This window comes from Nicotiana tomentosiformis, chromosome 11 (assembly GCF_000390325.3).
Source record: "Nicotiana tomentosiformis chromosome 11, ASM39032v3, whole genome shotgun sequence".
Classification (NCBI taxonomy): Eukaryota; Viridiplantae; Streptophyta; class Magnoliopsida; order Solanales; family Solanaceae; genus Nicotiana; species Nicotiana tomentosiformis.
In genome coordinates, this window is record NC_090822.1 from 101,727,811 (window position 1) to 101,740,531 (window position 12,721).

Below are 12,721 nucleotides of genomic sequence, written 5' to 3' on the forward strand. Positions count from 1 at the left end.
TCCGCAACCAAAGGAGGGGGAGAAGTCTCAGCTGAACGAGATAAAGACAGAATGTTAGGCTACAATCAGAATGAGTAAAATAAGCGCTTAGTAAAAAACACTTACGAGCATAATTCCATGCCTCAGGAAATCCATCCGCATTTGTCACCATGTCCTCGGTCTTGACGTAGAAGTAGCTGAGCCAAAATCGACGATTCACTTTATCGTCCATCTTCACTACCAAGCTCTTACTTCCACGGTGACGAAGATGCAACATCGCCCCCTATAGAAACTGGGCGCAAAGAGGTGCATCAGGTGGCAAAAAGAGATCCCGCGGCCGGCCAATTCCGCGTACTTTGTTAACATACAGATGAGTTTGTAGATGTAAGAAGATAGTTGGGTCGGGCAGACGCCGTAGTAGCGGCAGAATTCCTCCTCCAATAGGAGAAGAGGAAATGAGTAGCACACATAGAACGGATACGCGTAGAATTCGTAGTATCCGGGTTGATGAACCTGCACCACGTCACGACCAGCGGGGACCAGATTGATGTGGGCCAGAATTTTGAACTTCGCCCTAAAATTAGCAAGAGCAACCGCATCCATCACCGATTCCGTGGCCTCGGGGTCGTCCCCGGGCAGTTTTGAAAAGTCAGATCTAGCTTTCTCGTTAGGGGGAATTATTTCTTCCACCATAGGAAAGCTTTCATCCTCTGCAACAATGGCAACCCCATCGTCATGGGGAGGCATGCGCACTGCCAAAGAAATGGGGTCAGGTACCCCTCCCCCGTACCCCCAGAACTAGAAGACACGTTGACCATCTTTGTTTATAAAAAAAAGAGGTGTAAACACAGAAGAGTCGAGTAGCAGGAGCCACCAGAATTAGTAAAAGCAAGAATATAGAAGTAAGTTCAAAAGAGCAAGGATTCTGAATGAAGAAGGAATAAGAAGGTATGAAGGTCAAATATTTAGATGGCAAAGAGTATGGCAAAGGGTTTTGTACCCCTATTTATAAGAGTTTAGGCATCAATATCGAGAAATCAAACTGTCATTACCCAGCTCAGGAATCGAAGCGGCAGAGTCACGAAAAACGATGCAAGGTATCGAAAAAATATGTAGTAATAACGTATGATGACATGACATCACTCTGAAATGACGTGACCCTAGGTTGCGGCTCACAGAAGGCCACGTTTTCACCCCATCTGAAACGCTACTATTCGACATGCTCATCTAAACTTCTCAACCATAACTAACAGAGTCCGCTCATCGAGGTCGCCCAAGGTCGACATCAATAAGAGGAGGGACTAACTGTATAGGTCAAAATCGGCCTCAATGGGATTTAGCGCGGAATGATATTATGAAAAGTGGTGTGGCCGAGGTCGACTAGTAGATAGCGGGGCTCGTAGCCGGGCGATCAATAACGGCCAAGGTCAAGTATCAAGGACTGTACTAACGGCTAGTTTTTGTAATAAGATATCTAAGGGAATATTCCATTGAATATTCTATGTATTGGTACTTTTAGGGTTAACTGGGGATATGTCCCGGGTAAATAGAAAGAAAGATAAGGGGAAAAGGCATGTAACACTTTCTGATAAGAGCACTTTTTGAGAAGAAAACTCTATGTAGAAAAGATACAAACACTACCTTTCTAAGAAGATTCTACCATCCATTATTCCATACTTTTTCATTAGATCCGAGAATAGTTTTGATATTCTAAAATTTGTGTGTCACTCATCACTGTCAGAAAGAAGAATCACCCACCTCATTCAATATTGGGTAAATCATTCACCTTATTTACGTTAACGCCATTTATTGTTTGATATTCTTCCCTCGTTACTCCTCTTGAAGTATTATATTCTTCCCTCGTTACTCCTCTTGAAGTATTAAATGCACACCACATTTAATCCCTCACCTACATTATCCTGCGTTATTAGTGTTAACTAGCTGTAAAATTTAGGAATATTATTGTTAACTAGGTTTAATCCTTCATCACATAAAAATAATTAGTTTAACCGAAGATTTACACATTTTGGTCAAACACAAACGCCTACATAATAACATATTTGAGACTTAAGAAGAACAAATTTGGAATTTTGCCAACAACAACTGAACTCATGTTATCGTATATTTTCTCGATAGTAGTATTTTGTATAATTGCATCAATATAAAGATTTATTACAAGCTCAAACACTGCCTTTATGTTATTCCAACCAGCAATAAAATCAAGAATTTATAACACATTATGAGACCATTCAACAATACATTTCAAAGCAAACTCCGTTAAAAAAAGTGCTGATATAGTGTGAGAGGATGAAAAAAGAAAGATCAGGAGATGAGGGATATGCCACTGATTAGCAAGTCATTAGCTAAGATTTTGTTTGCAGCTTCAGTTGGATGAAAACCATCCCAAAATACATATTCAGATGCGTTTGCACATGTTCCTGGAGACTTGGCATTGCACAATATGGATGTCTCCAGCAATCCCGTGCCACAACATGCCTTTCTTGCTTCAAAAAATCCTGGAGAAGTAACATTTGAACAACTTATTATATCATCTACGATAGCGACAAAGTCAGTAATTTTAACAAGGGAATTCAAGAAAATGCATGAATGTTACACTTGGGGTTCAAACATGTGACCTAAAGCAATTTTTTAGCCACATTTGCGGATGTGAGGCTTCTCTTATGTCTAGAGGATTCAATACGTTTTATATACACAAAAAAAAAAAGTTACCTTATAACTTACCGAGGAGGGAGATTTAGTTCCGTGCCTGATGTACAACACTCAAATAAACGAATCGGAAAAATTTGTAGAGCACGATATGTGTTATACATGGTAAATGATTGTACATGTCTCAAATCTTTAAGGGAAAAAAAATCAAAAATAGCCTAATTTACAACTGGTAATTAAAAAAATAACCATATTTTCCTAAATAATCAAAATTTATCCACTTTTTCATGTAAAGATAAAATTTGAACAAAAACACCCTTAAAAATTCCAGCATAATATGCTGGAGTTCAAAATTTTTACATATGAGATTCATAATATGCTGGAAGTTTATACGCAGGAACTCCAAAATCCAACATAATATGCTGGAACTTTCCGTGTTTCAGCTAAAATAGTGGTCATTTTTTAATGACTTTGCAAACACTGACTATTTTTTATTTTACCGGTCCGAAAACTAGCTAGGCCATGCTTTTTTCACATTTTTTAAGTGTGAGGAAATAACAAGGAATAACAGAATTGTACCAGATTCAAGATTGGGGAGAAGGTTTTTTTTTTTCCTTTCTAAAGTATTACCATTATCAGCTGGGTGAGTGACAAGGTCAAGGAAAGGTTGGTAGATATCCAAGACAACAAGATTGAGACCAGAGAGGTTCTTTTGCAAGTTGATAGATGTAGAATTGAGCTTGTTGTTGAATGAAACTGCTACTTTGTTCATCTTCTTGACACAATGGTTGCTGTCTTTTCCAAATATTGTAATGGATGCTGGTAAACATCCAATTGGTGGTACTGTTGTCACTCCAATCTTCCTTGCTCCTAGTCCATACAATTCCTATCAATCACAAGACATAATTAGTACAAAATTTCAGTACGTTGCTGGTAATCTGTCTTATATTCCATATTAAAAATTCTTTTACACTATCATTATTATATAGAAGTTAAACTCATTTCAGTATTTTAAATAAAAAATCATAATTAGTACAAAAAAGGTTGTTTGTAAGGAAATGACACAATGACTTTTTTTTTAGCCACGTGAATGCAGGCCACAAATTATGACATAGGCTCGACCTCTTGGGCCGACTTTAGGCAGGCGCCCCTCCAAAGTGCAATGGAGGTCATCAACCTAGGCCATGGGCTTTCTTGATCGCCCATTGACCCCATCCAGGTAAGTGGCGCAATGACTTGATCACAAGCATATTAGCCCTGAAAAGTGTACAAGAAAAAAGATGTACCAAAATGAATTTAGTGTAGGATTTGACGAGGATGTCTGAGAACTGATCAGGAGTGTATACTTTGTATAGCAGAGGATTAATGTAGTAATTTTGAACAAAATCACTACTTCCTGCACTGACTAAGTGAATTGAACCATTGATTATTGATGTTGCATTTACTTTCCCTGCAATTACCACCAGCTTCTTCTGGTATTCTTTATAAAACTCAAGCTGTTTGCTCAAAGGAATTGCATCCTGAAGAAAAACAAAACAAGCTTTTCTCGGGTCAATTGCATAAGATATTGGACACAGAATTTGTAGAAAATTTAATAAATACTACTCCTACTTACATATAGTCTAGAAGTAGTATCATAGTAACCAGATGAACCTGAGGCAAAATTGGCTCCAATCAAAAGGTTTTTTCCTTTGGCTTTCTTGCTAAGATAAGCTGGTGGATATGAAGTAAATCCAAGATTCTCAGCTGCTTTATTGAACATTTAAGGACAAACATTAGTTTATATTTCTGTAATCCAATCAAGTTCTGTCAGTGCAAATGTTAATTAAAACCAACTTTATGATTGTTTCATTACATGTAACATTAAGTATAATAATGCTAAAAAGAAAAATGAGTTTACATGTAGGGACGATATAAAAAATATTTACACAATCAAATTACTTACTATAAGGTACATATATGATATATCCATGATAAATATTACTATTAACCTTGTAATATGGTAACTAAGCTGCTATAATAGGTCAATGTATATAACTTAAATTCAAGGGAAATAAGTACCGGTGAAATCGGAGGCGAGCTTTCCGTTGCAAAATCTCCCAGTTGGTATGTGTTTAGGGAAGTCTCTTCCATAAGGAGGGAAATTTGCTTTAACAATAGTTTTAAGGTAGTTGTTATTTCCTGCATCAACAACTGAGTCTCCAAATATGAAGAGTGCTGGAACCGAAGGCTGCCCATTGACCATAACCAAAAACTTCAAAGCCAGTATAAACAAAGAAGTCCTGAAAACACCTGAAATATTCATTATATAGCCTTTTTTTCCCTTCACAAATAGAATAAGAATAATATGTGTGTGTGTTTTTACTCTTTTGACTCAATATTTTAAGTGTTTGTGGAGATGAAAATGGACTGAATTGCAAGGACTATTTAAAGGGGAAGATGGGAAGTAGTGTTTGAGAGGCTAATTGGTTGAAATGGTTACATCAATGAGATCTATTTCCTTTTCAATTCCTCAACTTAAGACATTAAAGAATTCAACCATAAATACTCGGGTAAATTTCACAAATAGTCGTATAACTATGACTTTTTTTCACCAAAGTTATATAACTTTGTTTTCTCACACAAAAATCATATAACTATGACTTTTTTTTATAACTATGTTTTCTCACACAAAAATCATAAAAAATTTACTAACTCACACAAAAATCATAGTGATCGGAAAATATAATTTTTCAGTAGTATATTATTATTTTGTAATTTTTATTTTTTATTTTTAGTCTAATAAATAATAATTCTATTAAAATAGGGATGAACCAACCCGACCTAGCCTACCGTCTCAATACTCATATATATAAATTAAAATAATACTAAGAGTGAATAGTAAATCTTTCAAAACATAATACTTAATTCTATCTTTTTTTTTATTTTATTTTTCAAGATTTTTAATCAAATTGATAGCATTTTTATTTCAAGTGCTCTCTAATTATACCTTTTATTTCTTTATTTTTTTTTGTCATAATCTCATGCATTCCGAACTATATTTTTTATGGGGGAAGAATTCATTTTTCGTATTATTTTAACTTGCGTATATGATTATTGGGTCAGGCTGGATTGGGTCATTCCTATTTTAAAAAAAAAATATAAAATTAACCGACCGATCGAAACTAAATGTATTTGATAGCCAAAATATATATAGAATATGTATGTTCTATGTATATAATACACACATATATAAAAAATATTTTATCGGCTATTATTTTGGGAGGGCTAAAAATATACTCATATTTTTGGGTAATTATTAATTAGACTAAAAATAAAAAATAGAAAAACCGTAATATAAGAAAATAGTACCAGAAAATTTATTTTCCGATCACTGTGATTTTTATGTGATCTAGTGAAAGTTTTATGATTTTTGTGTGAGAAAACAATGTTATATGATTTTTGTGGGAAAAAAATCATAGTTATATGATTTTTGTGGGAGAAAACAAAGTTAGATGACTTTGCTGAAAAAAGTAGTGTAATAATTATATGACCATTTGTGAAATTTACACTAAATACTCTTTTTGTGTAAATTCATTCCGACTATAATAACTGGCCATTCTCCTCTTCTTTTAATCTTCTTTTTTTGTAGTACCTTTTATCTTTTCCCATAAGCTATATGGTTGAATTGCACCTAACCAACTATTATTCGATTAACAAAATAATTTGTGTTTTCTTTCTTTTTCTTTGTCAAAAGTTTGGAAGTTTTGTTAGTATAAGATTAGAATAATAGGCAGTAGTTCCAACTAAAATTCACTAGGTAACTTGCTCTATTACTATTTGAGCTGTCGAGCTGAGCTTGTTTGACACATTCATTTCTGTAAACAAAATCTAGAAAGACTAAAAGCCACTTCAAATGCAGTAGATCTTCAATCAACGTCATAAGCTTTCATACTAACAGCTAATTACTGTCCAAAAATTTGAACGGCATGTCCCCCAACGGAACTGGTCTTGGCAGAATGTCGGTCTTAGCGAAATATCCTTATTTTATACTTAAACATCATAGTTCTTGGAGCTTAAAATTCTTATTTGGTGGTGGAAAGTAGAAGGTTATCTTAGAAATTTATCGTCTCTTCTAGAGACTTCTAGTGTGGCCCACATATAAGGTAATAAATTATTTACCTTGTCTCCCAAGTAAATAATATATCAGATAATATTTTGTAGTTATGCATATATGATAGTTTCTTTGATAGAAAGAAACGTTTTTTATTAGGAGTCTTTAGAGAAATCGTAATTTATGGAGAAATCGTAATTTATGGAGAAATCCCTAAGGCTAAAGTATTTGCCTAAGAGTCCCTAGCCTACCTATAAATTTTCATCACTCTCGTATCCAACAATAGGCATAGGCTAGAAGGCTCCATAGGTTTTCTGTCAAGGTTCTTCTAAGGCGACTCTACGATACTTGAACAACTATGGCTGAAGGTACATTCTTTGTTTAATTTCCGATGCGACGGTTCTATGTATGTGCTTAAATTCTACAGGTTAATGATTCATTATTGTTAAAATCGTTTCTATGTTGATTATTTATGCTTAAATTTAAAATTTACACCAATTTAGTGATTTACTAGTAAAAAGTTCAAAATTCTATTGTTGGACCCTAAAAAATATTGAAGAAGACAAAGAAGATCTTTTTGATTTGGTGTTATTTGACCGAATTGGCGATTGAGGATTGTTTGTGTTAGTATTTGAAAGCTTTGTTTCAAATTTGAGATCATCTGGAACAGATTTTAAATGGTTTGATCGAAATTGAAGTTACAAAGTCGAATAATATTTTTTTAATACAATATAAAAAAATTATACCAATCGGGTAGACTTCTAAATATAGTATAAACTCTACCATTCTGGTAGAAAAAACCCTGACAACTTGATGCACTTTGATGAACACCTTAACAAATAGATAGAGCAAATATAGCATAAACTCTACCGATAGAAAAACCTTGAAGAGCAATAACTTACCGCCAATTTTGGGGACATTCGGCGAAGACCAACCTCTTACGGGGCCATTCCTGTTAATCCACCCTTAGTTCAAGTAATTCGGGCGGATTTCAAATGCTCTACCAGAAGTTTCTAATTTCTCCCAATAATCTAGACAAGTCATGTTACCACACTGAAAAAGAATGTTTAACTGTTGATGAGCCACTTAACAAAAAATGAGCAGAATAAAACACCTCAGAGCTAAAGATATTCCTTTAAAGAACAGCCAGAATCTTATTCAACTTGATTACAAGAGGTGATAATTTATTCTTGTAGATTACAAAAGTGAGAAATGCTACTCTCTTTTTCCTTTTTCAGTTAGAAACTTACAATCAATACAAAAGGTCCCCCATCTAGCTAGCCCCATTTTTCTCATCCCATACTTAGTTTGTCCTTATTCCTCCTTAAGTCTTTTCTCTAGTCATTCTTGTCAAATATCTCTCAAGTCATTTTCTGAGTCAGTGTCCCGCAGTCTAGTAGTCGTTTTTGGTGCTCTACTCTCATCTCAATCCTGTATCAAAATCACGTTGTTGCAGTTAAAGCCGAATATTTATCCTCTCTGACATTTTCATGATCTCCGAATAGATTCTATCGCCACCCAACTCTGCACCAGTGGCACCAGCAGCAACTCGTAGAACATCCTCGATCAAGGCAACATTTCCCATAATGTCAACGTGAGCACCACTCTCTGTGCCTCTCCCTTCTAGCAGACTTGCTGGTGCCTTGTGCTGGTATTCTCTTACGTATGTTGAGATGCCCGAGGGATTGAAACGTGTATTGTCTCGCCACCCTTTAGCGCACATGAAGCCAGCGCTCACGACTGGTACACTCTCGTCCCCATCAACAAAGTGTACTCCGCCTTTCAAGCAGCCGTTGTCACTATCGTCTGCAGAGCTATCGATTTGAAGAGGAATGCTCTTGCATTTATCGGAAGATGACAACTTATAGACATATGATCTCTCAGTGGGAATTCCCACTCCATATGAACAGTATATCTCCATATCTGGAGCATCAGGCAACCTGGAAAAGGATACTGACTTTTAACTAACTACTGAAAATATCAAATAACATTAAGAAAGCAGCATTCTTGGCATACACTGACTTCATTATATAACCCTGGAATTTCTTTAAAGGCACAACGCTTATGATTAACTTTACAAATCAGATGTGGAAAGATAATGGCAAGAGTTAATCATCTGGCAATGAGAATTACAGCATAATCATACTTACTTGGTTTCAAGTGGATTTGACCAGTACTTGTGATGATTATACTTTGGATCATCAAGATCTTCTGCTATTCCATGAGATAAGTGTGCCTCGGCACGCTTCATCATTTTTGGTGCCACAAATCGGAGAAGATCTAACAAAGTTGTTGCAGTATATGCTTGATTTTCAGCAACTTTCTTGATGCTTTTGCGACTCATCTCGTCATACTCTGTCAATACTTCTCCACATGATGTATTGGAATTTCTGGATGTACTCTTACACACAAATTCCTATTGATTTTATACAATTATGGACAACACATCAGTTGTCATAATGCAACTATCTAAAAGAAAAAGAGGCGGACTAGAGAGCAGTTCTTACCTTTGAATCAATAATTGAGAGCTGTGAAGAAGGTAATTCTAATGCTTCCTTGCCAAATGAAACTATTCGTCCATATTTTGGCAGCTCCTTCTCCTGGAAACTCCTCCTGACATCAGTGTCATTGCCATTGTTTTCCTTTGAAGAAGATTGCAGGTATCGCGCCTTTGATTTATGACATATGTTTTCTACTTCTGGAGACCAGTTCAAGTCGCCCCATATTGTCTCTCCTCCTCTAGGCACCAAAGAAACAACGGAGTCCCATGTTCGAGAAACCCTCATAACATGTTGAAGTGTTTGGAAACCAAACGTCTCCGAATCTAGCAAACCAGGAGCCATGGCTCTGGAAAAAATTAAAAAGATGACTTCATTACATCATCCGTACAATGCACCGAACTCCAATTCTGTTAGAAGTAATTTGCAGTCATTTAAATTTCCTACATTTATGGTGCAAAATGTGTAGACCATCCAAAAACCACCTTTCTGCATATTAGAGCAGATTTCTTGCTCAAATTCTAAACCGTTAGAGGTAACGCTACCAATGAGAATTCAACATAGCATAAAAAAGGACAGTGATGTATATATAAACACTGACCTGATAAAGGCAACGTCTTTTCCCTCAGCAGACAATATATTAGCAACAGCCTTAGGAACGCCAAGAAATGCTGGACCAATATTCATGATAGCTTTGATGTGTTTGGCACACCAACCCGACCCGCCACCCCCTCCAACTGGAGGAGGTGCTTCAACCCATTTAAGGAAGTGGAGGAAATAGATAACTCCCATTGAATGTGGCACTACTACCACTTTCTTGTATCCATTTGTTACATACATTAGCTCGATTTTGCTCTTCAGCCTACTCAAAGATTGATCTCTAATCTGCTTGTTCCAATTACAAACGTATTAGAATACCCTCAATCTGATTTAGTACAAAACTGGACAGTTAAAGCAAGTGGCAGTAGAGTTCTACTACAAAATAAGAGGACAAAATCCATTTTGCTTTCTGGTAATATAGATACATTGTTAATACAATAAATAAGAACTAATGCGGAAACAAATGCAGGGGAAACTATTTATTGAAGGGGAGCCTTGGAGCAACCGTAAAGTTGTCTCAGTGTGACCTATAACTGTGGGATCAGCCACTAATGTTTCAGCGTAGGTTGCCTACATTACACCCTTTGAGGTGTGGCCCTTCCCCGGACCCTGCGTGAACGCGGGATGCTTTGTGCAGCGGGCTGCCCTTTATTTTTCCACAGTTCGAAATAAATTCGGCAATGTTTACATGCTTAGTAATTGAGAATTGACATAATGGCATAAGTCAATCTGATGTGACAATGCTGCTGAAAGGAACATATTTTCAAGTACATCACACAATGAAATGACATTACATACTACATAGGTAAATGAATGAAATTATTGATGATAAGATTGGCATTTATTTAGATGCATATGTTTGACTATAATAATTTGAAATACTTAATAAATGCAAGGAATTAATGCTATGCAAATTATTCCCTAAAATAGACAACATAGTACTATATCTTATGTGAGAAAAATTAATATGTTGGACCAAGATTAGATCATTATATGGTACCTCTGTGTTTTGGAAGGATAGCCTCCAGTCATAAGCAGCCATATGCATATTCTTTTGTTCATATCCAATTTTTGCCAAATTCTCAATAAGAACAGCCCAAACAAAGTAACCAGGTGCAAAATAATCAGCTGCTACAAGTCCTGGTACTGCTCGAACTCGAATCCCCGGTGGATCAAGCCCCGTTTCATTATCCAACGACAGGTGCTCCAACCAACATAATGGCCTAAAATGCACAACAATTTGTTAAATGTCACAACAAAGGGCAGTCCGGTGCACTAAACTCTGGCTATGCGTGGGCGGGGAAGGGCTGGACCACAAGGGTCTATTGTACGCGACCTTACCCTGCAGCATTTCTGCTGGAGGTTGTTTCCACGGCTCCATTTGGTCACATGGAGGCAACTTTACGAGTTACATGTCACAACAAAAACTAAGGGAAATTAAAACTAAGCGTAAAGCACAAACCTTTTGAATATTTCAGTAAAACTACCACCCCAAAGCCTCTTTCTAAATAAGCCTTCAGAACAAGGCCTACCTTCCCAAAGCTCAAGTCCACCAGTTACAATGCCAGGTACTAAAACAACAGGATGAAGTGCAATTAATCCTTCACGTTTAAGTCTAACCCCAGGAGCTTCAGGAACTTTAAGTCCAGGTAAATTTGCTGGCAAAAAATTGCACAAAAACAAAAGCAGCCACCAAGTTGTACATAAGTAACCAATTAACCAACAGCAGCTATCTATACACTTCCATTCTTTAGGCTGCTTTTTTATTTTCTTGGATTTTGGTTTCTCTAAAACTTTCTCAATAGCAGAAACAAGATTTTCTTTTTTTGGGGGTGGTTCAAGAATTGATTTTTTATCATCATTTTTGGGTTTTTCAAAACTTACAGAAGAACACTTCACTGGCTCAACAAAACACAACTTACGAAACCTCAAAATTGAAGCCATTGAAATTAACTCAAGATTATAATGATAACAAAAATGTGTACTACAAAATTAGCTTAAATTAACATGTTAAGCTGTGATTCAAGAAATGGGAACAACCCATCAAAGGAAAATTTGGAATTAAGAGGAAGAGAGTAAGAATTGGAGTTGAAAGAAAACTGAAGGAGGAAATGAGGAGAATAGAGGGAAATGATCATTGTTTTAGAGTGGTGTAAATAGACGTTACAGGAGGTGCACTAACACGTGGTGAAGAAGGTGGTAGGAAGAGTTGTTCTGTGGGTGCATATAAAAGCTACACATTGATACAAAGAACAAAGGGTGAAAAGAAATTTAGCTTCTTTCTTCTTATTATTAGCACAACAAGAATGGAGTATTTTTGGGCTTGTTTTAACTTTTTCTGTTGTGATGAAACCAAGGGGCTTAGCTTACACTTGTCATTTTTTCCTTTTACATGCAAATTGTAACACTTAGTATATTAGCTAGCCAAGTTTGCCTTTTTATTGCCTCTCATCACGTGGAATTCTCTTAACCCACTGTATACTCTCTCTCTCTTTCTTTAATATCTTGTTCTGTCCGAAACAGAGGACCAAAGTGGGGATAAAAATGGGGAAAATTTTATGGGTTTTTATTTTTTTGGTTCTGAAAAGGGAAGTCCCGAGGTATGGTGGTGAGAGTGACAGGCAGTGTAAACACGTATACACACACAAGGAATACAGAGAGGAAAAACCAAGAAAAGGAGGCAGATGGATATATAAAGAATATAAGTTGAAGAAAATATAAGAGAGAATCCAAGAGCACAGCCTCAATCATGGGAAGATAAAGCACACATTACGAAAAACACATATACCCAAATCTTCGATGGTGATGGTGGACCTGTTTGCCAATTGGTAATTTCACAAGGTTATATAACACAAACAATTCTGCAAGAGATTGTTTCCACGGC

General features: G+C 36.2%; 2 protein-coding genes and 1 pseudogene across 3 annotated transcripts; all 3 read right to left on the reverse strand.

Annotated features, from left to right (window-relative positions):
* Positions 1 to 2,046: 2,046 nt before the first annotated feature.
* Positions 2,047 to 5,058, reverse strand: LOC104116568 (GDSL esterase/lipase At5g22810). Of its 2 annotated transcripts, none has more exons than XM_009627457.4 (5): positions 4,708 to 5,058; positions 4,262 to 4,395; positions 3,933 to 4,166; positions 3,277 to 3,532; positions 2,047 to 2,495 (listed from the first exon to the last, which is right to left on the reverse strand). In XM_009627457.4, exons 1-5 carry the CDS (start codon positions 4,949 to 4,951, stop codon positions 2,302 to 2,304), a joined length of 1,062 nt encoding a protein of 353 aa, XP_009625752.1. In that variant the 5' UTR covers positions 4,952 to 5,058; the 3' UTR covers positions 2,047 to 2,301. The 2 variants fall into 2 exon arrangements, with proteins under 2 accessions (XP_009625752.1, XP_009625753.1); XM_009627458.4 differs by having other exon boundaries at positions 4,262 to 4,392; positions 4,708 to 5,057.
* On the reverse strand, positions 3,727 to 3,873 carry LOC117281551 (U1 spliceosomal RNA; annotated as a pseudogene).
* Positions 5,059 to 7,869: 2,811 nt separating the features above from the next.
* LOC104116567 (putative phospholipid:diacylglycerol acyltransferase 2) lies at positions 7,870 to 12,274 on the reverse strand. The gene is made up of 6 exons (XM_009627456.4): positions 11,300 to 12,274; positions 10,838 to 11,060; positions 9,839 to 10,122; positions 9,247 to 9,586; positions 8,890 to 9,155; positions 7,870 to 8,679 (listed from the first exon to the last, which is right to left on the reverse strand). Exons 1-6 carry the CDS (start codon positions 11,779 to 11,781, stop codon positions 8,196 to 8,198), a joined length of 2,079 nt encoding a protein of 692 aa, XP_009625751.1. The 5' UTR covers positions 11,782 to 12,274; the 3' UTR covers positions 7,870 to 8,195.
* Positions 12,275 to 12,721: the final 447 nt, after the last annotated feature.